Consider the following 25,088-nt stretch of genomic DNA (forward strand, 5'->3'; position numbering starts at 1 on the left):
TATTTGTCCAATTTATTCTTAAAATGTGATCGAGCCCGCTTTCAGCACATCACATGGTGGCTTGTTCCACACTCCCTGAGTGAAGAACTTTCCCCTAATGTTCCCCCTAAACCTTTCCCCTTATCATCCAGATCATTGATATAGGACCCCAAAACCCAGCCGCTATAGATATTCACCGACAAATGGTTACTTAAACAAAAGTTGTTACTAATTATCTTTAAACATGGAAATAGAATCAAACTTTAACTTACCATTATTGACTTACTTAACCTAACTTAACCCCTTCTAATTCTAAGTGCACGTGAATGTAATGTGTGTACAAGTTCAGAAAGTTCTTTGGTTCACAGTCCAATCTCATTTCTCATTCCTCCAAGTTCATTGGTTTCAGGCAATTTTTATACTGTGCACAGAATTTAACATTTATAAAGTTCACCAGGCTTTGATGCTTGAAAATGGTTACTGCTCAGGAAGGTTCTTATCATTTTTCAAAGAGTGATTTGTTGTACAATGGATACCCAGCCACTTCAGAATCTTGCTGACGAAACTTGCCCCTTCAGGGTTCTCTAGATGATAAGCTCTTTCTTTCAGGTCTCCACAGAGTGCCTTTTTGTTTCTTTTATTCCAAGTGAAACATTAGACAGCCAGTCTTCTCCTCTTGCTTGAACCACAAGGGCTTTGACCAGGCTGAACTAAGCACTCACAACCAGTCTTCCAAAATGGGGGTTTCCACAAGTTTGCCAGCTTGTCCTGTTCCAGTCCCATCTGCTGTTTGTCTCTCTCTGACAGAAAGCCTGTTTTACTCTCTCTGCTTGCAAAACCACATGACCCTACTAGGACAGCTGCAGACAATCTGCGGCTCCAACAAGATCCTTCATCTGTTGTCTTTTTGTAAACAACAATCCATTAGTGACTGCTGGCCCCAATCTTTTAAATAAGATCTGTTTTAAAATGTTTGTATGTGACCTACTCTAACAAACCTTTCCCAAAAACATATCTATATACTCTGTCACAAGACAAAAACAACAATGGTTCCAACACATCCCTGAGGCACACCACGAGTCACAGTCCTCCAGTCTGAGAAGCAAACATCCACTACCACTCTCTGTTTTCCCCCACACAGCCAATTTTGAATCCAGTTTACAACCTCTCCATAGATACCTAGTGTCTGAACCTCCTGAATTAACCTCCCATGTGGGACCTTGTCAAAGACTTTACTGGTCCATGTAGTCAATATCCACAGCCTTTCCTTCATCTACCTCCTCCATGTAGTCAACCTCCTCAAAAAAACTCTACCAGACCTTCCATGCACAAAGCCATGCTGACTGTCCTTAATCAGCCTATGGCTATCCAAATACCAACATATCCTATCTCTCAGAACCCTTTCCCATAATTTACCTACTACTGACATCAGGCTCACCAGCCTATAATTATTTGGTTTATTTATGGAACCTTTTTTTAAACAATGGCACCTCACCCGTGGCTAAGGACATTTTAATGTATATCTGCCAGGGTCCCTGTAAATTCTACTGTAGTCTCCATCAAGGTAGGAAGGAGTATCATATCTGGCCCATGGTATTTATCTGTTTGCTGTAAGACAGCAAGCACTTCCTCCTCCATAATCTCCATATATTCCAGTCTTTCACTAAGCACAATGCCAGGTTCCTGAGTAAATACTGATGCAAAAATCCTGTAAGATCTCCCCCATTACTTGAGGTCCACATATAGTTGATCACTCTGATCCTCTAGGGGACCAATTTTGTCGCCTACTAACCTTTTACTCTTAACATACTTACAGAAACCCTTTGGCAGATAATGTGAATGTAAACCCAAAGTAACCTCATGTCTTTTTGCCTTCCTTATTTCCTTCTTAAGTATTTTCTTTCATTTTCTGTACTCTTCAAGCATCTCATTCGCTCCTTGTTGCCTATACTTGTTGTATACCTCCCTCTTTATCTTAACTAGATTGCCAATATCTCTTGAAAACCAGGGTTTCTTATGCCTGATAACTTTGCCTTTAATCCTAACAGGAACATGCAAACTCTGCACTCTCAAAATTTTGCCTTTGAAGATCTTCCACTTACTTAACACACCCTTGCTAGAAAACAACATATCCCAATCCACTCTTCCTAGATCCTTTCTCATTTCCACAAAATTAGCCTTGCTCCAATTTAAAATCCCAACTTGAGGACCAGACCTATCCTTCTCTATAATTAACTTGAAGCTATTGACATTATGGTCACTGAGCCCAAAATGTTTGCGTACGCATACTTCTGTCACTTGTCTTGTTCCCTTATAGGAGATCAAGTACTGTATCCTCTCTTGTTTATACCTCTATCTATCTATCTATTATATTTATTTATAAGCCATCCAACCCTTTTGCAGTATGAAAGTCCCAGTCAATATTTGGAAAGTTTAAAATCTCCTACTATCACAACTTTCTACTTCTTCCATTGGTCTGCTATCTCTTTGCAGATTTGCTTCTCCAATTCTCTCTTATTATTGGGTGGTCTATAATTCAACCCTATCAGTGTGGTCACACCTTTCCCATTCCTCAATTCCACCTGAATGGCTTCTGTGGACAAACCCTCCTGGCTGTCTGACTTTACACAGCTGTGATATTTTCCCTGATTAGCAATGCCACTCCTCCCCCTTTCATCCCTCCCCCCATCACGCCTGAAACAACGGAACCATGCCTGAATCTGCCAGTCCTGCCTCTCCCAAAACCAAATCTCACTAATAGCAATAATGTCATAATTCTACGTGTCAATCCATGCCCTAAGCTCGTCAGCCTTTCTAACAATACTCCTTGCATTAAAATAAATACACTGGTGAAAATTTCTATAACATACAAATCTTTGATTTCTGTCTATACAAGCAGTCTTTGCATGACCTTTGTCCTCCTGCATTTCACTAACTGATCTAACATTCTGGTACCCCTCCCCTTGCAAATCTAGTTTAAACCCATTGGGACAAGACTAACAAACATGCCTGCAAAGATATTAATCTCCATCCAGGTCAAATGCAATCCGTTCCATTGATTATAGATCCCACCTTCCCTGGAACAGAGCCTAGTGATCTAGAAACCTGAAGCCCTCCCTTCCACACCATGCCTTTAGCTACGTGTTAAGCTGCTTTATCCTCCTATTTCTAACCAACAAGTGGCATGGGAAGCAATCCTGAGATCTCTATCCTGGAGGTCCTCTTTTTCAACCTGGTGCCTAACTCCCTGAACTCTCCTTGCAGGATTTCCTCACACTTCCAACCTATTGGTCCCTACATGGACCATGATACCTGGCTGATCACCCTCCCACCTAAGAATGTTGTGTACTCAATCTGTGGTATCCCGGACCCTGGGACCAGGAAGGCAACATACCATCTGATTTTCACGATCTTCCCCCACAGACCTCTCATCTGTCTTCCTAACTATAGAATCCCCATCACTACAGCTCACCTCTTTTATTCCCCCTTCCCTTCTTAGCCACAGTCCCAGAATCTGTGTCAGAGACCTGATTACCCTGGCTTGTAACTGGTAGGTCATCCCCCTCAGCAGTATTCAAAACAATATACACTGGTGCAAATGCATTCATCTCTGGTCATTAATTCAGGGTTTCAGGCTAGCAGAGGTTTTCTCCAAGCTTCTAAATCTTCCTGCATCTTTACTGCATTTTCATGCCATTGCTTTCTTGTCTTCCTGCTCCCCCACTGCTTGCCCCTCACTAACCCCCATGCCTAAGTTTCCCTTTCCAATAGGAGCAACCATCTTCTTTCCCCCCCCCCCAAAAAAAATCTAATTCCTCAAAACTATTATTGAACTTGCCTTTCTCAATGCCACAGAGCACCAAATATTTTCTAAGTAAGTGAACAAAAAGAAGCTGGATGAACTCAGCAGAGCAGGCTTCATCCAGTCTTGATAAAGGATCCCAACCCAAAAAGTTGACTGACCATTTCTATCCTTGAATGTTGCTTGACCTGCTGAGTCTCTTTAGTTTCTCCTGGTTCACTCAAGATTCCAGCGTCTGCAGCTTTTGTGTTCTCCAGTTTGTTTAAAAACACTGAAGTCAGAAGCCAAACATTTTGAATAATGCTCTGGGCATTCCTGTTTTAACCATTAACAAAATTAACACGCAGCTTGAAGTGTTTGTGTGTCAGTTAGTATAAATGTGATCACTTGTGAAAGATTCTATTGGTTGAACAATCAGCTTGAGCAACTGCACACAACCCAAACCACTTTCTTCAGCAGGACAGAGGTAAGGAGGAAAAGTAAAATGAAGAGAAGAATGAGCATTATTAATGTTTCAGGGAGATAAATTTCAGATTGGAAGGGCAGTGCCATCCTGGCAAGTCTTTTGAAAAGTTTATTCCATAGATTTTTTTGGTATCCATTGGGATGAAAAGTAATAATGAAATATCTTCTGAAAGTGCTACTTTTACATGTCATCTCTACGGCAAGTATAACTTGAGGACCTTTCTGGGTTCGCACATCCCCCAAACCCTTTAGTCCTGTTTAATGGATTCTCCCAATGTATGAAATAAGTGTCCACTATACCAGTCATGTTTTTATGTGTAGAATTCACAATTTCATGTAGTTATTTTGTATTTGGGAAGTCTAACATTGTAAGATTTATGTATGCTTTGTACCTTAATTTCCTATATTTGTGTAGATCTTCAGGAAGGCCAGGGCTGTAGCACCCTCGATCCTCTTCTTTGATGAAATAGATGCCTTGGCTGTTGAGAGAGGCGGGTGAGTACTCAAGTTGTTAGAACTAATTATGTGAGTAATGTTTGTATCATTACAATATTAAACATAGAACTGAGAACATTACAGCACAATATAGGCCCTTGGGCTCATTATGTTGTGCTTTCTTATATAACCCCACCAAAATAAAACTTCCCTTACTCATAATCCTCTATTTTTCTCTCATCCATGTGCCTGTTGAAGAGTCTCTTAATTGCCCCTATTGTCAGTTTTCAAACTGTCTGGAAATCTACTCTAGTTTCATTTGGACATTGAAATTTTTTTTTGAAACTGAAGGAAAACAATTGGCCACATGCTATTGTTTGAATCTGGACGACATGTTATTCTAAATTGGTTCAGAATTGCCTGCAATTCTGAGCAATACCGACAGGGCAAAGGGAGACCACCTACATCTATGAAATAAATATTTCAGGAAGGTCTTATAACTTCCAAAGCCATGATATGCATTGTAAAGCAAATTAGCTAGTGCTGCACAAATCTATTTGAATTGGTAAGTGAGCTTGAATTGGAGATTGTGTACAGAAAGGAATGTTAAATTTGCACTGCTTTATTTTTGCATGTGGCTGTTTCATTTTGTGCATCAATCACTAACATTTGTGTGTATAAGAAGTGAAAGACAGGTATAATGATGTACTAGCCCCTCTATGCTGTCTCACTCTTATTTGAAATCTTTTCAATGATGACACAAGTATATTTTGAAGTCCATCTGAAGTTTAATTTCTACAGAGACCTGATTTTTTTTAAAAACTGGTAAAAGGAAAAAGTGTATGGAAAAAAAATCAGTCTTCATGGCCATTTGGATTTTGAAAGAAACAATAGAATTTGATTGCACACTCACACTCTTGCCCTGCCGCACCCCCATTCCCATCTCTGCCCCCTCCCCATCCCATCCCTGTCTCTCGCTCTCCCCCCCCACACCACCCCAACCCCATCTCACTCTCCCCAAGGTGTTAAGTTCCAGTGAATGTTAACAATGGCGTGATAAAAGAAGTTGCTGTTGTGCAAGAACCCAAAATTATAAGGATGCAGAAGAGGAAACTAACCCATGGGGAAATTTGACCTTGATGAGAAAGTTATAAAGTTTCATTTGAAGTTATTGTGACAGATTATTTTCTTTTAAATTATTCAAAGTTCACAGCAGTTTTTTTGTTGTACTTATTTTTCCTCCAATCTATCTCATTTCATCCCAATAACTCCAAAAGACCGCTATAACTGCTTCTCTGGCCCAATGAAACACTTAACTCTGGATTGTAATTCTAATGGATTTCTCAAACTATTAATGAATTTGAAAATACTTCAGTGTTTTTAATAATTGCTCTTAAATGCTTAATCAGGAATATTTGACTAGTTGCAATTTAGCTTATCTGAGAATTAATTGGTATGACTATGCATTTAGCCAGCTTGATGACATCACTGTAGCAAGATACCAGAGATCCTTTTGAACTCGTGCCTAGTAGCAATCAATGTTAGGAAGGGTGAAGTCTATGGACACAAATATTGTTTGTCCTTTGGGATATATTTTTTAAGATCAGGTGGAAGTAATGTTCCTTTGTCGCTAGCTACAAACCTGGCTAACTTGAATTTGGGTTGTCATTACCAAATAAAAAAATTGAATACATTTTATTCCCAGTTTAAAAATTATTTAATCCCATTGGATTTAAATCTATCATTAATAATATTGGTATCAATAATTAGAGTATAATGTGTATTTCCTTGATTCATTTTGTGAAATTTCTGCTTGAATTGTCAAATGGGGATGTGTACAAGGTAAGATTCTTTTTTTTTCAATTTTTTATTTTTCACACCATAAATTACATTAACCATGATACACACTTTTTCCTTTTCACACATATACAGTGCCATTTTCTCCCCCCCACCCCCTCCCATCCCACCCTCCCTACCTCCCCCCTCCCGTCCATTTAAAGTACAAAATCTAGGATACATTAAACCAATCAAACAATGTTGTCATTCAATAAAAATACACAAGAAATTCCACTGAGTCCATTCTTTTCATTTCCTTTTCCTTCCGTTAACTTAGGTAGTGATTGTCCCCGGTAGGTTTTCGCTATTGTGTTTCATGTAAGGCTCCCATATTTGTTCGAATATTTCAATATTATTTCTTAAACTATATGTTATTTTTTCTAATGGAATACATTTATTCATTTCTATATACCATTGTTGTATTTTCAAATTATCTTCCAATTTCCAGGTTGACATAATACATTTTTTTGCTACGGCTAGAGCTATCTTAACAAATCTTTTTTGTGCATCCTCCAAATCAATTCCAAATTCTTTGTTTTTTATGTTACTTAGGAGGAAGATCTCTGGATTCTTTGGTATATTGTTTTCTGTTATTTTATTTAATATCTGATTTAGATCTTCCCAAAATTTTTCTACATCGAAAACTTTTGAGGTGTAATGTATAGCCTGTGTATCCAGTTATATTGTATCAGACGTAACCTCGTATTTATTGTATTTCTCATCGTTCCAGCGCATAACTTCACCCATGTTTCCTTTTTTATCTTTATATTTAAATCTTGTTCCCATTTTTGTTTAGTTTTACCATTTGTTTCCTCATTCTCCTTTTCTTGCAGTTTAATATACATATTTGTTATAAATCTTTTGATTATCATTGTATCTGTAATTTGTAAGGTAAAACATCATGAGATGGGAATGTGTAAGGAGTTACCCTGTACAGGGCTGTAACAAGATGTGAATGCATCCTTGTACTTACAAGATAAGAGAGACATTGATGGATTGAGAGGCCGGAAGCTAGCAGGGAAAGGATAGCAACAGTTTTAGTCATTGGACAAGTAATGATATGATGATGTTCTAAGCACGTATCCAAGGGTATAAAAAATCACCATTTTGCTGATAACGGCAGAATGCATTCTCCGACTAACATGGTTAGTTGCAAGTGTTACAATCCGGTAATAAAGAACAAAGAACCCTGATTTCGACTCAGTCTGGTGTTTGTCTCACTCATTCATGAACAAAGCAGACCTAACAAATTACATATTCAAAGTTACTTCCCTCTGGCAAACTCAAACTGCTTCCTAATTTATCCTTCAAGTAGGATCTCAATTGGTAATATGCCAATGCTGTATCTTGAGTTATATTGTATTTATCTTTCATTTGTTCAAAGGATAATAATCTATTTCCTGAAAAACAATTTTCTATTCTTTTAATCCCTTTTTTCTCCCATTCTCTAAAGGAAAGGTTATCTATTGTAAAAGGGAGTAACTTGTTTTGCGTCAATATTAGTTTTGGTAATTGATAATTTGTTTTATTTCTTTCTACATGAATCTTCTTCCAAATATTGAGTAGATGATGTAATACTGGAGAACTTCTATGTTGTACCAATTTTTCATCCCATTTATATAATATGTGTTCAGGTATCTTTTCCCCTATTTTATCTAATTCTAATCTGGTCCAATCTGGCTTTTCCCTTGTTTGATAAAAATCTGATAGGTATCTTAATTGTGCGGCTCTATAATAATTTTTAAAGTTTGGCAGTTGTAAGCCTCCTTGTTTATACCATTCTGTTAATTTATCTAGTGCTATCCTCGGTTTCCCCCCTTTCCATAAAAATTTCCTTATTATTTTCTTTAACTCCTTGAAGAATTTCTCTGTCAGTTGTATTGGCAATGCCTGAAATAGGTATAATATCCTTGGAAAAATGTTCATTTTAATACAGTTTATCCTTCCTATTAGTGTTAGTGGTAAATCTTTCCAATGCTCTAAATCGTCCTGTAATTTTTTCATTAGTGGATAATAATTGAGTTTATATAGTTGGCCGAGATTTTTATTTATTTGTACATCTAGGTATCTTATTGCTTGCATTTGCCATCTAAATGGTGATTCCTTCTTAAATTTTGAGAAATCCGCATTATTCATAGGCATTGCTTCACTTTTATTTACGTTGATCTAATAACCCGACACTTCTCCATATTCCTTCAATTTCTTATATAATTCTTTTATTGATAGTTCTGGTTCTGTTAAGTATACTATAACATCATCCGCAAATAAACTGATTTTATATTCCTTGTCTTTTATTTTTATCCCTTTTATATTATTTTCTGTTCTTATCAATTCTGCTAGTGGTTCTATAGCTAACGCGAACAATAAAGGTGATAGTGGGCATCCCTGCCGTGTTGACCTGCTTAAGTTAAATTGCTTTGATACATGTCCATTTACTGTCACTTTTGCTAACGGTCCCTTATATAATGCTTTAATCCAATTAATATACTTCTCCAGTAAACTGAATTTTTGCAATACTTTGAACAAATAATTCCATTCTACTCTGTCAAAGGCCTTCTCTGCGTCTAAAGCAACTGCTACTGTTGGCGCTTTATTCCCTTCTACTGCATGAATTAAGTTAATAAATTTACAAATATTGTCTGTTGGGCATCTTTTTTTGATAAATCCAGTTTGGTCTAGATTTACCATTTTCGGTACATACTCTGCTAATCTGTTTGCTAATAGTTTAGCTATTATCTTATAATCTGTGTTAAGTAAAGATATTGGTCTATATGACGCTGGTGTGAGTGGATCCTTCCCTTGCTTTAGTATTACTGTAATTATTGCTGTTTTACATGAATCTGGTAAGCTTTGTGTTTTATCAATCTGGTTGATTACTTCCAGGAGGGGCGGAATTAATAAGTCTTTAAATGTTTTATAGAATTCTATTGGGAATCCATCCTCTCCTGGTGTCTTATTATTTGGTAATTTTTTTATTATCTCTTGTATTTCTACTATTCCAAATGGTTCTGTTAATTTATTTTGTTCCTCTATTTGTAGTTTTGGTAGTTCAATTTTAGTTAGAAATTCATCTATTTTCTCTTCTTTCCCTTCGTTTTCAGTTCGGTATAATTGTTCATAGAATTCTCTAAAGTTTTCCTTAATTTCTTTTGGATTATATGTAATTTGTTTGTCTTTTTTCCTTGATGCCAGTACCATTTTCTTAGCTTGTTCTGTCTTAAGCTGCCATGCTAGGATTTTGTGCTTTTTTCACCTAGTTCATAATATTTCTGTTTTGTCTTCATTATGTTCTTCTCCACCTTATATGTTTGTAGTGTTTCATATTTTATTTTTTTATCCGCCAATTCTCTTCTTTTAGTTGTATCTTCCTTCATTGCTAATTCTTTTTCTATATTTACTATTTCCCTTTCCAACTGCTCTGTTTCCTGATTATAGTCCTTTTTCATCTTGGTTACATAACTTATTATTTGCCCTCTAATGAATGCTTTCATTACATCCCATAGTATAAACTTATCTTTCACTGATTTCGTATTTATTTCAAAATACATTTTAATTTGTCTTTCAATAAATTCTCTAAAATCCTGCCTTTTGAGTAACATGGGGTTTAATCTCCATCTATACATTCTTGGAGGGATGTCCTCTAACTTTATTGTCAATATTAAGGGTAAATGGTCCGATAGTATTCTAGCTTTATATTCTGTTTTTCTTACTCTATCTTGCATACGAGCTGATAACAAAAATAGGTCTATTCTTGAGTATGTTTTATGTCTAGCCGAGTAATATGAATATTCCTTTTCCTTTGGGTGTTGTTTCCTCCATATATCCAAAAGTTGCATTTCTTCCATCGATTTAATTATAAATTTGATTACTTTATTCTTTCTGTTAATTTTTTTCCCAGTTTTGTCCATATTTGAATCCAAATTCAGGTTGAAATCCCCTCCTATTAATATGTTCGCTTGCGTATCTGCTATCTTCAAAAAGATATCTTGCATAAACTTTTGATCTTCTTCGTTAGGTGAATATACATTGAGTAGATTCCAAAACTCCGAATATATCTGACATTTTATCATTACATATCTCCCTGCTGGATCTATTATTTCCTCTTCTATTTTAAATGGCACATTTTTACTAATTAATATAGCTACTCCTCTTGCTTTTGAATTATACGATGCTGCTGTTACGTGTCCTACCCAATCTCTCTTTAATTTCTTGTGCTCTAATTCAGTTAAATGTGTTTCTTGCACAAATGCTATATCAATTTTTTCTTTTTTCAGTAAATTTAGCAGTTTCTTCCTTTTAATTTGGTTATGTATTCTATTAATATTTAAAGTCATATAATTCAACGTAGCCATTTTATATTTTGTTTATCTTCCCTTTCTGTTTCTCCATCATTACCTTTCCTTCTTATCCATTTCTGTTTTCTTGTTTTGAACACTTTATAAGACAACATTCCTAAAACATCAAACATTTTCCTTATTCTCCTATTTAAAACTTCTTTAGCCCCAATCTCCCCTTCCCCTCCTGAGTTGTCCTTTATCCCTTGTCGGACAACCACATCTCCCCTCTCCATTTGGATTTGCGAATTCACTCGCAAGCGTCAGCTGATTTTGCAGTGACCGTAACTCCTCCCAACCCAGCCCCCCCCAGAAAAGATTTCACTTTTCATATGTAACAAAGGTCACTCTTTTAATTCCCTCCTTATTCCCTCTATTCCATTTCCTTCCCTTATTAATTCTTGTCTATACTCTCTATATTTTCTTCTAAATATGGATACATTCATGTATGCACACTATACATATACACACATATACCTCTTTACCCACATACATATAAATCGTGGTCATTTTTACTCTTATTACATGTCTTCATCTCTCTGCTTGTTTTGTAGTTGTTCTGCAAATTTCCTTGCTTCCTCTGGATCCGAGAATAGTTTTTTTCCATAAGATCGTTTTCGCTGTATTGAACTCCTTCCTCTTCTTCAGGAGTTCAAAACTTATGTGCTTTTTAGTTCGCAGTCTTTTGTACTCTTGTTACATCTCTCAGTCTATTTTGTAATTGTTCTGCAAATTTTCGTGCTTCCTCTAGATCCGAGAATAGTCTGTTTTGCTGTCCTGGAATAAATATTTTCAATACCGCTGGATGCTTTAGTATAAATTTATACCATTCGCCTTTGCTGTAATGAACTCCTTTCTCTTCTTCAGGAGTTCAAAACTTATATCTGGATAAATAAAGATTTTTCGCCCTTTGTACTCCAGTGGCTTGTTGTCCTCTCTTACTTTCTCCATTGTTTTCTCCAGTACCTTTTCTCTTGTGGTATATATTAGGAATTTTACTAAAATAGATCTTGGCTTTTGTTGTGGTTGTGGTTTAAAGGCCAATGCTCTATGTGCCCTTTCTATTTCCATTTTTTGCTGTAGTTCTGGACATCCTAGGATCCTGGGGATCCAATCTTTTATAAACTCTCTCATATTCTTGCCTTCTTCATCTTCCTTAAGGCCCACTATCTTTATGTTATTTCTTCTGTTATAATTTTCCATTATATTTATTTTCTGAGCTAACAGTTCTTGTGTCTCTTTAACTTTTTTATTAGATTCCTCTAATTTCTTTTTTAAGTCCTCTACCTCCATTTCTACTGCTGCTTCTTGTTCTTCCACCTTGTCCATTCTTTTTCCCATTTCTGATAAGGTCATATCTATTTTATTCACTTTCTCTTCTGTATTGTTTATTCTTCTTCTTAAATCATTAAATTCTTGTGCTTGCCATTCTTTAAATGACTCCATGTATTCTTTAATAAGAGAAAGTATATCCTTTGTCTTGCCTTTCCCTTCTTCTTGTATTTCACTGTACTCTTCCTCTTCTTCTTCCTCTGGGTTGGCCATCTGTTGTTTCTTTGTTGTCCTTTTCTTCTCTTCTTTCTTGTTTTCGTTGTCTTCTATGTTCTCCTCTTGCTGCTGCTGTTCTGCAGCTGTCATTGCCGGCTGTGGAGATCGACTCCCCAGCTGGTCACCCCTCCCGTCGGTGTGTTTTTTTGCATGCGCATCGTGCATGCGCGAGGAGTTGCGCACTTTTACTCGGCTCAGCGAGCCACTTTTGTAGTCCACTTTCTACTGACCTGAGGGAGCGGGTTTCTCTCTCCACTGCGGGCCTCTTCGAACAGGTAAGGCCTTCTCCTTCTTCTTCCGTTGTCTTTTCTTCCTCTCTTCTTACCGTTGGTTTCGATTTTTCTTTTTTCGTCGCCATCTTCTTTCCACCTTTATACTCACTTTACTTTAATTTTTATTTTTGTGCCTTTGTGTTTTCCTTTATTTTTTCCGACTTTTCTGGAGAGGGCTGGAGTTCACCGTCTGGCCACTACTCCATCACGTGACTCCTCCCCAAGTTAAGATTCTTCATGTTTAATCAATCCAGCATGGTTTTTAATTAGTCATTTTGTTTAAAAGAGTTACAGGGAAAGATTAAACAGGTTGGGACTTTTTTCCTTGGAGCAAAGGAGAATGGGGGAGATTTGAGAGAGGTTTACAAGATTGAGAGGTATAGATAGAGGAGTGTGAATAGACTTTTTCCACTTAAATTGGGGAAATAAAGACGAGAAGTCATAATTTTAAGATGATTAGGGAAAGGTTTAGGGGGAATATTAGGGGAAGTTCTTCACTCAGTGGTGGGAGCGTGGAATGAGCTGCCAACTGATATGGTAAATGTGGACTCGATTGTGTGTTTGGATAGGTACATGGATGAGAGAGGCCTGGAGTGTTATGGAATAGGAGTAGATGAGTGGGACTAGGGAGATTATGGTTAGCACAGATTAGAGGAGCCAAATGGCCTGTTTTCTGTGCTGCAGCATTCTATGGTTCTATTGACATTATTTGTCATTGATTGTTGATATGAGAGTTTATGTTAACGCTTATGAAAAATGTGTATCACTTTGTGCTACGAATGAAGCACTGAACACCATGGGAAACCTTGAACTGCCAAGCCATATTTCACTAGATTCTGTGAATGGAAGAAATAAACCAGTGTGACAGTTAATTATGATCATGGCAGCAGAACTGAAAAGTTTAAGTTGGCAGGAGTGCCCTGCTGACCGTTTTCTGCTGTGCAACCTTGACAGAAATGACAGACTCAATAATGCCTTCCAGCCTTAGTGAGCAGCGCAACTCTGGGCTAGATGTGGAAATCTGCTGGACGAACACGAGGCATATCAGAAATGTTACCTCACTATAACAGAAGAAAGGGGTTTTTAGAAAGTTCCATAACACAGATACCTAACCCAATCATTTAATGATGGGTTATATCATAGATGTCCTGTTATTTTGCCATGACATTAAACCAATATGGGCATTTCACTTATTTAAAAAAAAGGCCAGAGAAAAGCTGATAAATACTAATTGGAGAACAAAAGGTATTTTAGCTGTTATGCAAAGTGACAAGACTTTTTTTTTAAATTGTGATTTTGCTTGATGTTATGTAATATTTTTGAAATGTAAGTATTTTTTGATAACAATAGAAATTGACAACATAACCCAGGAGATAATAACATGACAAATGTACTTTGATACCGTTTAGTCCTGTAATTTCTAATAACAGGAAGGATAAAACTCATGAGACTGTAAAAGCTTCCCTCTAAATTGTACAGCGTTCTTACTTTGACATATATTAGTTCCTTCAGTTGAAAGTTCTGGAATTACCAAATTTATGATGAGGACTGTAGCAGTTCATGATCAAGGCTTAGCAAGGCATCTGAGTGCAACCAGAATTGGATAATAGACACCAGGCTCATTTTTTGGGATGTCTTATTGATGCACAGTGGCAAGTATCAAGCGTTAGTGATGAGGCAAGTGGAGAAAAGCCATCAATAGCAATATAATCAATGAATTTCATTATGAGACTGCAGATTCTGGAATCTGGAGCAAAAAATGAGCTGCTGGAAGAACTTGAAAGGTTGATCAGATTGACTAGCTGAGTTCACCAGCAGCTCTTTTTCAATTTAATTGTGGAAGTTTTAATTTTCCAACGCTGACTTGAAAAAATGTTTAACATGAATGTGAACATCAAGGCAGCAGCTGTAAGTGGAAGTCAGCACAGGGGCACCTGAAGGTTGTGTACTTAGCCCACTGTTCTACTCACTCTACCCCAATGACTGTGTGGCGAGGCACAATTCAAATGTGGTCTATAAATTTTACTGATGACACCACGATCATTGGCGGAATCACAGGAGAGAGATAGATCTGCTAGTTGAGTGGGGTCATAACAGCAGGCTTGCATTCAACATTAGCAAAACCAGGGAGCTGATTGTGGACTTCAGGAGGGGAAAATAAGGAGAACACGAACCAGTCCTTATTGAGGGGTCAGCAGTGGAAAGAATTAAGAATTTCAAATTCCTGGTGTGTACATCTCTGAAGACTTGTCCTGCGACTTTCACAAGTTTGAGGAGACTTGGTATGTCACCAAAAACTCTTGAAGATTTCTACAGGTGTACCATGGAGAGCATTCTGACTGCTTGCATCACTGTCTGGTTTAGACCTGCCAAAGCACAGGACCAGAAAAAAGCGACAGTTGTGAACTTAGCCAGCACCATCGTGGGCGTCAGTCTTCACTTCATCGTGAACAGCTGCAAGAGGTGGTGTCTTAAGAAAGCAGTCTTCATTTTCAATGACCATCACCATCCAGGTCGTGCCCTCTTCATTTGGCTACTATTGGGAAGGAAGTACAGAAGCCTGAAGACAAACACCCAGAGGCACAAGGGCAGCTTCTTCCCTCTGCCATCAGATTTCTGAATGGACATTGAACTACAGACACAACCCTGCTTTTTCTTCTTTTGCACTAATATTTATTTGTAATGTAATGAATAGCAATATTTGTACTGTAATGTTCCCACAAAGCAATGAATTTTGTGACATGTTCATGACAAAAAATTCTGATTGAGTTGTATTCCATCCAGCTTTTAATTAATTGGATAGAACGTGCAGCACCATTAAAATAGCACACTGACCAGATAATTTAATCATACTGTTGCCTCTCAGATCTCGGCATTTAAGATCACAATATAGAATCGATTATTATTGCTGTTAATAACTATTAATAGATTTGAGTCACTTGTCATCTCTTTGAATGGTTACATTAAAATATACCTATTTGTTTAATGAACCTTGGCATTTGAATTTCAGTCAATTTGGGAATTCCTTGATTAATTTTGCAGCGAGATTGTCAGCTGAGTGCATTCCCAGAACAAAGTAAATCACCAACCTCCAGTTTGCAGTACAGAACTGGAAGATCCAAAAAAGCAAAGAAAAAAAATGTGGTATTTAGGAGGATGGAAGAAAAGGCTGTGGTGAAAGAATGGAAGTCACAAAATTAAAGTGAGGCATCTTGTACTTTGAGCTCTCAGCTTTCGAGGGTGGAGGAGATGGCAGGTGGATGTCAGAGAGAGGAAGGTCATTCAAGTGTTTTTTTTCTGTAACATGGTGATAAACCTGTGTCAGATTTCATCCATTATTTGTTTAGGTATAGCTTTTTTAAATTCCTGAATTCAGGTATATCACCATGAGGTCCTGACTTTTTTGGTATCTAAGGTCTGATCTGGAAGGGGAGATGGCAAGTTAATGTGCATGAGGAAATAAAAATCTCTCTCTCTCTCTTCTCCCCTATCTCTTACTCTCTGTCAATTTTATTCTCTCTCTGCCTCTCTCTGTCCTTTGGTCTTGAATGCTAGTGCCAAATAATAAAAAAATATATATTGGCATGATAATAATGAAAAATGTAATAATGGGACAAATGGCTTGTTCTCCAATGGTGGGGTAAAATCAATTGGAGCTGAGTGAGAGGCCAGAATTGGGAGAATGCAAAAGGTGAAAGTTGGAGGATTTAAAGAGATTGCAGGGTAATGGACAATCCCACAGGGATCAGAACATTAAAAATGGTACATTATTACTGATTATTAATGGAAGATGTTTCATATTGGGCCAATCAATAATAAGGGCTTTCTGGGTTATTCAAAATTAGTGGTATTGTGTTTGACAATATGTTTAAGATTTGCTTGAACTGCTGTACTTGGGGAAAAAAAATTTAACTATTGTGATTCCATGTACTGTATTCAATTTCATGATTTTTTTTTTCTTTTGTTACTTGAAGCACTTATGGCCTGTATGTATTATTTTAGCTCTGCTGATGCTGGAAATGTGGGCAACCGAGTACTTGCACAGTTGCTGACTGAAATGGATGGCATTGAGCAGTTACATAACGTGACGATTTTGGCAGCAACCAACAGGCCAGATATGATTGACAAGGTAAGGGCGACAAACTTTCTGGATCTATTTTTGTGATTAATTTGAAAATTTGCACAATGTGCAATTGATGGCATAATGTCCAGTGCACTAGGAAGATGATACAATACATGATCGAATTTTATACTCACCCATCCTGTATTATGACCTGCCTCTCTTTACATTTCTGCACTGTTTGAGAAAAGTTCAGCCTGAAATGTAGACTGCGTTTTGCTTTCTCTGGATACTGCATGACTTGCTAAGTATCTTTAGCACTTCTGTGTACTGTAGTAGACACCAGTATTTGCAGTTTTCTTGTTTACCTGCAGCTCCTACTAAAGAGGATCTACTAAATTGTATAATTTCTGTAACAAAGCATTTTTAAAATTTCTTTTCCTTTGGTGCTTCTTAAATATTGAATGCGTCTGCCTTCCATTGTTTTGTTAACTTGCTGAAGATAATACTGTAAAAGCGTTAGGAGATGCATTTAATGGACAGATACGACTGAACATTTCAGAAATCATTTATATCAGTACAGAAACATTGCATTTAAAAAAAAATCTATACAGGTTGTACCTCTAATCTGGCGATGTTGGGACCTGGCCATTGCAGCACCACAGAAAATGGTGGAAAACAGAAACTGACCCCTAAGGGAAGTCCCTATGTAAACATCAAAGGTAGAGCAAAGCTTAAATTGGGATATAATACTCTGGGGCAGCACAACGTCTTTACAGCGCCAGCAATCGGGACATGTTCAAGTCCTGCACTATCTGTAAGGAGTTTGTACTAACAATGGTAGATTCAAACGTGCCGAACCATGGGAGTTACAGAGCGCCAGATAAGAGAGATACAATCTGCAGTATCTTACAAATTGGGAGCAGGGTACAGCTGATCTGATTGTAACCTCAGCTCTCCATTCCAGTTGACCATTTGTAACCCCACTTCCTCTTGTTATCAAATATTTTTCTAATATTTGCCTTAAAGGCTGCAGAAGCAGAGTCCTTAAGGGAGAATTTTAAAGATCCACAGAGCTCCTGGAGAATAAAAACATGCCTCATTTATCTCTTAAATGATTGATTCCTTTTTCTAGATTCTCTCACAAGAGGATACATCCCCTACATTTTTATAAGATCAAGTATATTTTATTCAAGTACATTCTCTTCTAACTTGCAGAGGATTCAATCTAGTCTGTCCAAGCTTTCCTCAAAAGAGGAGCTGCCTATTCCGGTTCTAAGTCTTCTAATTGATTCCAATGCATTATTTTTTTTTAAATAAGAATACCAATTCTACCCAGTACTCCAGATGTGTGCCCTATACAGCAAAAGCATGGTCACTCTACATTTATATTTAGTTTTTTTTTTAAACAATTAACTGATACTCAGTTAGCTAGCCTGGTCATTTGTTGAACCTGCATATTAGCCTCTTGAAAATCCTGTTCTAGCACACCCAAAATTCCCCCTGCATCTCTGAGCTCTGCAATCTATTTGTTGCTGTGAGAATCCAGACTTATTGTCATTGAATTCATAATTTAGAAAGGATAGTTGGCAGAACATGTTGTGAATGCATCATATTCTGAAACATTCAATTTGTTTTCCTTTCCTGTACTCCATGCTGGGTTAATACTGAAATTACTGTGTAGCTTTTCTTATAATTTTACAATTTTGATAATAGCTCTATTAAAGTTCAACAGCAGGCTACAGTGCCAAAATCCAGCTGCAGCAATGAATTAAAAGGTCAAGCACAGCAGAATGTGTGATGTCTACGATAAACAAAACAAACTGAAGAATTGGCCTTTTGTGATTTATTGATCAGTATATACTGTCTTTTCTCTTTTGGCTTGAAAAGGGGTTAAATTTAAGTAAAAGGATAAATTGCTAATACCATAGTTGGCCACCACCAACTTGTCCCTATTAAAACTAAATCTTTCTGAAGAGTCAGGCCAGTCACTTAAATGTTTTTAGAGATTGAGCACTATTGTATATTTTTTTTTTAATTGGTATGTTAGCCAGCATAAACTGGTATGTTTGTGTGATAGTTTTCTGATTACCCCACAAAAATTGCATTCATTTTTGTGGTTCCCTGATCTTTAACTTGATCAACCCCCTCCTTCCTTTCTGTGTTGGATTTTCCTCTCTATTCACCAGCTGGCTACTTGCTTGACAGCTGCCAGGCAGTCAGTCTAGTGAAAGCTGTTGGGGGTGGGGGAATTAGAACTGGTCCTGTGTAAAATTTGGCAGGATCTGTAAATTTTGAATAGGTTGACTCTTGCATAACTTTGGAAATCTAAGTAATAAAACTAACTGCTTTAGATTTCCAGCTACAAATCTGGTCTAACAAATTCCACATTGTTTCATATTAAATCGAGAGGGAAAGGGGTTCTGTTATGTGACCTTTGTAATTTGGAAACGAGAAAATATATTATACACTCAAATGGAATACTGATGAATTGGTATGTCATGACCTATATTAATATATCAGCTTATTGAACGATAGTTTAATCTCTGTTACAGAATACAGGTTGGCTTTGTATAGGCAATTGAGGGCAGAATAACCCCTAGGGATTCGAGTCATTTTCAGCTTTAGAGGTTGCTTGAACAGCTGAAAAATCAGATTATTTTGCCTCCTGCTGTGTCTAATTTGAGTGTCAAACACATTAGATGTGATGTATTGTACAACTGCTGTGTGAGGTACAGGATTACAGTTTTGGTCAGCACCCTGGGGTTTTCTTTCCAAGCAGCAGTCCCTACATGGGACTAAGGCTGCGCAACAAATTAAATCATTACTATTAATGTATGTAATTAATAAATGAAGGTTTCTGCCCTATTTTTGATTTCAGTGATAGTTTGTGATTTGATTGGCAATTATATGATTAATCACCAATCAATGTGGAAAGCTAATAACAAATATATGAGGATCCATTTGCAATTTATTGGCGGGAAGAACATCCAAAAATTTACATTTAAACTAAAGTTGCACAATGCTTCCCAAAAATATAATCATCCAAAATTCATATTGAGGCAATACAGGAGAAAATGAGAGAAACCTGGTTAAGGAAGTAGTTCAGTGATTTGTTCTCTGGACAATTGAATGAATGGATTGAACAGGAATCTTGAATTAGCAGTCACTTGCTTTAAACTTGTGCAAACTTTCTTATTTAATGACAAATTTAAAAAGGTGCTCATGAGGTCTCAAAATTTGATCAGGAGTTAGCATTCTCAATGATGACATAGGGATGAGATAAAATATTTTATACAAAGAATCATTTGAATATGAAGGAAATTTATCTGCAGTATTTGTTGAGACTGATTCAATCATGATTCTTGCTGTGAATTAGATGAACTCTCCAAGAAAATGTTTGTAGATACTGGGAAATAGGATTCAATTGGACAGAGCTGATAAGTGGCTTGGAATCAGAGCACAGAAATTTAAATCCATGAAGCCAACACTGACCATTCATATTACACCATACTACATTTCATTTATTTTTATTTTCCCCATTTTCCCATCAGTTGCTCCCAGAATCTATCACTAATCTGCACACCAGGGGTCATTTATAGGATTCAATTCATCGATCAATTAATTGCTTTTGGGAAACCGGAGCACACTGGGGGATTCCAGGCGGTAACAGGGAAAATATGTGAGCTCCCCACAGACAGCACTAGAGGTGAGGATTGAACTCCGTTCACTGGAACTAAGAGACCGTTGTTTTATTGGTTACACTACTATGAAGATTGGGGATAACTAATGTTCCTTTATTTAAGAAGGGCTGTAGGGATAAACCAGATAATCACTGGCCAGTGAGTCTTACAACAGTAGTAGGGAAATTATTGGAGAAAATCCTAAGCAATAGAATTGTTGTATATTTGGAAAGATGAGCTAAGTAAAAATAATTATGACATTGTGAAAGGGAGATCCGGCCTGGCTGAGTTTTTTTGCAGAGGTAACTAAGAAGATTGATGAAGGCAGGATAATAGACATCATCTACAAGGGGTCAGGAAAGGCATTTGACAAAGTTTTGCAGATAAGCTGGTGCAGAAGGTTAAGGCACGTGATTAATCGGATCCAGTGAAAAATATAAAATGGCAGTGCTGTCCCTGATGCCGACCTGGGTGACCAGGAAGCAAAGGCCCTGCGCTGCTTCATAGAGTGATACTGCCAGGATCCACAGGGGTTTGTGCCTAACATGGTGGTGCCTGTGCTGGGCAGTGTACCACAAGGGGTTGCAGACTCTGGAAGAGCAATGGATTAGCACAGGGCATCTGAAATGGGATCCCCAGCCCCAATTGAGAATGAGAAGCCTGAGAGTCCAACCTATAGGAAGGTGACCACAGCAATGGACCAGCGAAGGGCTCAGCCACTGAAGGACTGGTACAGCCTGCGAGCTATCGGCAACTCGCATTTGAAGGATTCCCACAGACTCAACTGCGATTCAAAAGGGTGCTGAGGTCAATAAGGTCTCCCGAGGTTTGGACCTGGAGCTTGGGTTGGCAATGAATTTAATGGGAATCTGAGGCTGCAGGAGGAATGGAGCTGAATCTCAATGTCTCTGAATGGATTCTCTTTTGCTTCTCTTTTATTATTGGGGTGAGGAGCATTACTAAAGGTGACTTTGTTTTCCTTTATGGTAGGCAGCAGTTGACGTATATTGTGTTTATTACTTTTTTGTATTGCATTAGAATAAAAGGAACCTTGAAACCTGGCTTTGTGATAATGTGGGAATTATAATTGAAGGATGCTTTTCTAATTGGAAATTTGTGACAAGTGGTACATTGCAGAGATTGCTGTTGGGACTTGTTTGTGATAATGTATCAGAACTTCGATGTGAACATAGGAGATTTAATCAGTAAGTTTGAGAATTGTATGAACATTGGTGGAGGGGATAGCAAGAAAGATTGCCTAAAGCAGCCATTTTCAACCTTTTTTTGGCTATGCTCACATTGTAGTACATATAACACTACAGCACAGTATAGGCCCTACAGCACTCAATCTTGTGCCAACCCATATATTCCTTAAAAAAACAAAACCCTGCCTAACCCATAATCCTCTGTTTCTCTTCCATCCATCTGCCTGTCTATGCGTCTCTTAAATGCCCCTAATGTTTCAGCCTCCACCACCATTCCTGGCAAGGCACTCCTGGCACCCACAACTCTGGGTTATGTAGAGTCTCCCTTAAACTTCCCTCTCTTCACTGGGTATATATGTTCTTTGGTGTTTGCTATTCCTGACCTGGGAAAAAGGCACTGGCTGTCCACCCTACCTATGCCTCTTGTAATCTTGTAGACCTCTATTAAGTCTCCTCTCATCCTTCTACGCTCCAAAGAGAAAAGTCCCAGCTCTACTAATCTTGCCTCATAAGACTAGTTTTCCAATCCAGGTAACATCCTGGTAAATCTCCTCTGCACCCTCTCCACAGCTTCCACATCCTTCCTATAATGAGGTAACCAGAACTGAACACAAATTTAGAGTTTTAGAGTTAAAACATGACTATTAAACTAAATCCCCCTATTAACAAAGCCCAACATCCCATAGGTCATCTTAACTATCATTCAGCTTGTGCGGTGACCTTGAGCACATCCCTTTGTTCATCTACATTCTGAAGTAACTGACCATTAACCCTGTACTTAACCTTTTGGATTGACTTTCCAAAATGCATCACCTCAGACTTAACCAGATTGAAATCCATCTGCCACTTGTCCGCCCCACACTGGATCCTATCTATATCCTTTTGTTACCTACGACAACCTTCAGCACCATCCACACCTCCTCCAAACCATATCATCTTCAAACTTACTCACCCATCCTTCTGCCTCTTCATCTAGTTCATTTATAAAGATCACAAAGAGCAAGGGTCCCAGAACCTCTCCTTCCAGAACTCCACTAGTCACTGACCTCCAGGCAGAACATTTTCCTTCCACTACAACTCTCTGCAGTCTACATGCAAGCCAATTTTTTATCCACACAGCCACAGTATCATGGATCCTATGCTTCATGACTTTCTGAACAGGCCTCTCATGGGGGACCTTGGTCAAATGCCTTACTAAAATCCACATCGACCACATCTACTGCCCTACCCTCATCAATTTTCTTTGTTAACTCCTCAAAAACTCAAGACACGTGAGACACAACCTTCCCTACACAAAGCCATACTGACTATTCTTGAGTACTATACTTTTACAATCTCACAGATCCTATCCTTAAGAATCGTCTCTAATAGTTTACATACCACTGATGTAAGACTCATTAAAATTCTCAGGATTTTCTCTCTTACCTTTTTAAACAAGGGGATCACATTTGCTATTCTCCAATCCTCCGGCATCTCCCCTGTGAACAAAGAGAATTCAAAGATCATAGCTACTGCTCCTAGTTATTTCTTCCCTAATTTTCCACAGCCTTCTGGTGTAGTTCATGCCTGGCCCCAGTCTTATCAATCCTAATGTTTTTAAGAAGATCCAACACTTCCACTTCCTTGATCTCAACATTATTCAGCACACAAGCCTGTTCTTTTCCTACCTCATCCTGATCCAGGTCCTTTTCTGTTGTGAATACTGAAGCATTATACACATTTAGGACCTCCTCAATGTCCTCTGCCTCCAGGTACATCTTGCCTCCTTTATCCTTCATCATTCTGTTCTTTTTAACTTATGCATAGAACAGCTTGATGTTCTCTTTAATCTTACATGCCAAGGCTTTCTCATGCCCCCTTCATTCTCTCCTAAGTCCCTCTTTTAAGATCCTTCCTGCCTAATATATATTTCTCATTAGCTCTTCCTGTTTCTTGCTATATCTAATATGTTTCCTTCCTCCTCTTAACAAGCTGCATCACTGGTTTTGTCAAACACCATTCCCTTGCCTACCCTATTTTCGCTGTCCCAGTGGGACTAAAACTATCCTGAACCTAGCTCAAATGGTCCCTAAACTTCCTCCAGATTAGTTCTGTGCTTTTACCCCTGAACATCTGTTTCCAATTTGCTCTTTTCATGCCTTATACCATTGTAATTAACCCTTCCCCAAATAAACACTTTCCCATTTTGTCTGCTTTTATCCTCATCCATAGCTATGCTAAAGCTCAGGGAGCAGTGGTCACTCTCACCAAAATTCTCCCCCAATCGAGAGGTCCGCCATCTGACCAGGTTCATCACCCAGAACTAGATCCAGTATGGCCTCTCCTCAACTGGTCCACGTACTGTGACAGGAATCCTTCTTGAATGTACCTGACAAATTCAGTCCCATCTATCCCTCTTGCTGTCAGGAAGAGCCAGTCAATATTAGGGAAGTTGGAGTTTCCCATAACAACTTCCCTCTATTTCCACACCATTCCAAAATCTACCTGATTATGTATTCCTCGTTGTTTCGAGGGCTATTTTGGAGCCTATAGATTATTTCCAGCACAGTGATTGCTCCCTTCCTATTTCTGACTTCCACCCACACTGACTCAGTGGACACTCCCTCAGCAGCATCCTCCTTTTCTCTAAACCATGATACTATCCCTGACCAGTAATGCTACCTCCCACTTGTCTTCTATCCTGTTCATTTTAAAGCTCGCTACTTGCATCAGCCAATCCTACCCTTCAGCCAAATCTCAGTAATGGCCACAACATCATAGTTCCACGCACTGATCCATGCTCTAAGTTCATCCCTTTTATTCCTAATACACCTAGTGTTGAAATAAACACATTTCAACCCCTCTATCTGACTACATGGGCCCCCTTTTCTGTGAAGCAGTCAAATTTGTGTTTCTTCCATTCTTCTTTACCACTGAATACATAAAAATAATCAAAATATTTGTTATGTGTGGTGAAAAGAAAACACTGCTTTTATTTAAATGTGCTGCTGTGGCCCCCAGGGGAGCTGTAGGGCCCCTGTTAAGAATGGTTGGTCAAGGATCAGATTGGGGGGGGTGGGGGGAAGGGGGAGGGGATGGGTGAGAGAGTAAGCAATAGCAGATAGAATTAAGTGCTGACAAGTGTGAGGTGATGCAGTTTGGGAAATTTAATAGTGGTAGGTTGTGCACAGTCACTGGTAGGATGTTCATGTCCCTAGTTCTCTGAAAATGATTACTAAGTGGTGAAGATGAAATGCCTGTGTTCAAAGATTAGGGCACAAAATATAATATTTGGGATATTATCCTCCAACTGTCCAAAATACTGATTGGACAAATGGATTATTGGGTGCATCTGCCCATTTCAGTCTTTGAAGCTTCCTCTAGTTGATGAGTGGGAGTATAAAGTTCTTCATGGACTTGCTTCCATCAATCACTGCGAGTCAGATTCATTTTCTTTTGAGTCTCTGTTGCTGTAAAATGGCCATAAATG

At 38.1% G+C, this 25,088-nt stretch overlaps 1 protein-coding gene across 5 annotated transcripts in view; it reads left to right on the plus strand.

Moving 5' to 3' along the window:
* The window catches only part of afg2a (AFG2 AAA ATPase homolog A), a 378,594-nt gene that overhangs the window by 74,311 nt on the left and 279,195 nt on the right, over positions 1-25,088 (plus strand). For all 5 annotated transcript variants that reach the window (XR_011353718.1, XM_069925225.1, XM_069925223.1 and 2 more), the window contains 2 exons: positions 4,662-4,741; positions 16,674-16,800. Coding sequence is in view for 4 of the 5 variants with exons in the window: in XM_069925225.1 (XP_069781326.1) it covers positions 4,662-4,741; positions 16,674-16,800 (207 nt within the window). In the remaining variant the exon portion in view is untranslated. The remainder of the gene's footprint in view (positions 1-4,661; positions 4,742-16,673; positions 16,801-25,088) is intronic.

The sequence above is a fragment of the Narcine bancroftii genome, chromosome 3, assembly GCF_036971445.1.
Source record: "Narcine bancroftii isolate sNarBan1 chromosome 3, sNarBan1.hap1, whole genome shotgun sequence".
Classification (NCBI taxonomy): Eukaryota; Metazoa; Chordata; class Chondrichthyes; order Torpediniformes; family Narcinidae; genus Narcine; species Narcine bancroftii.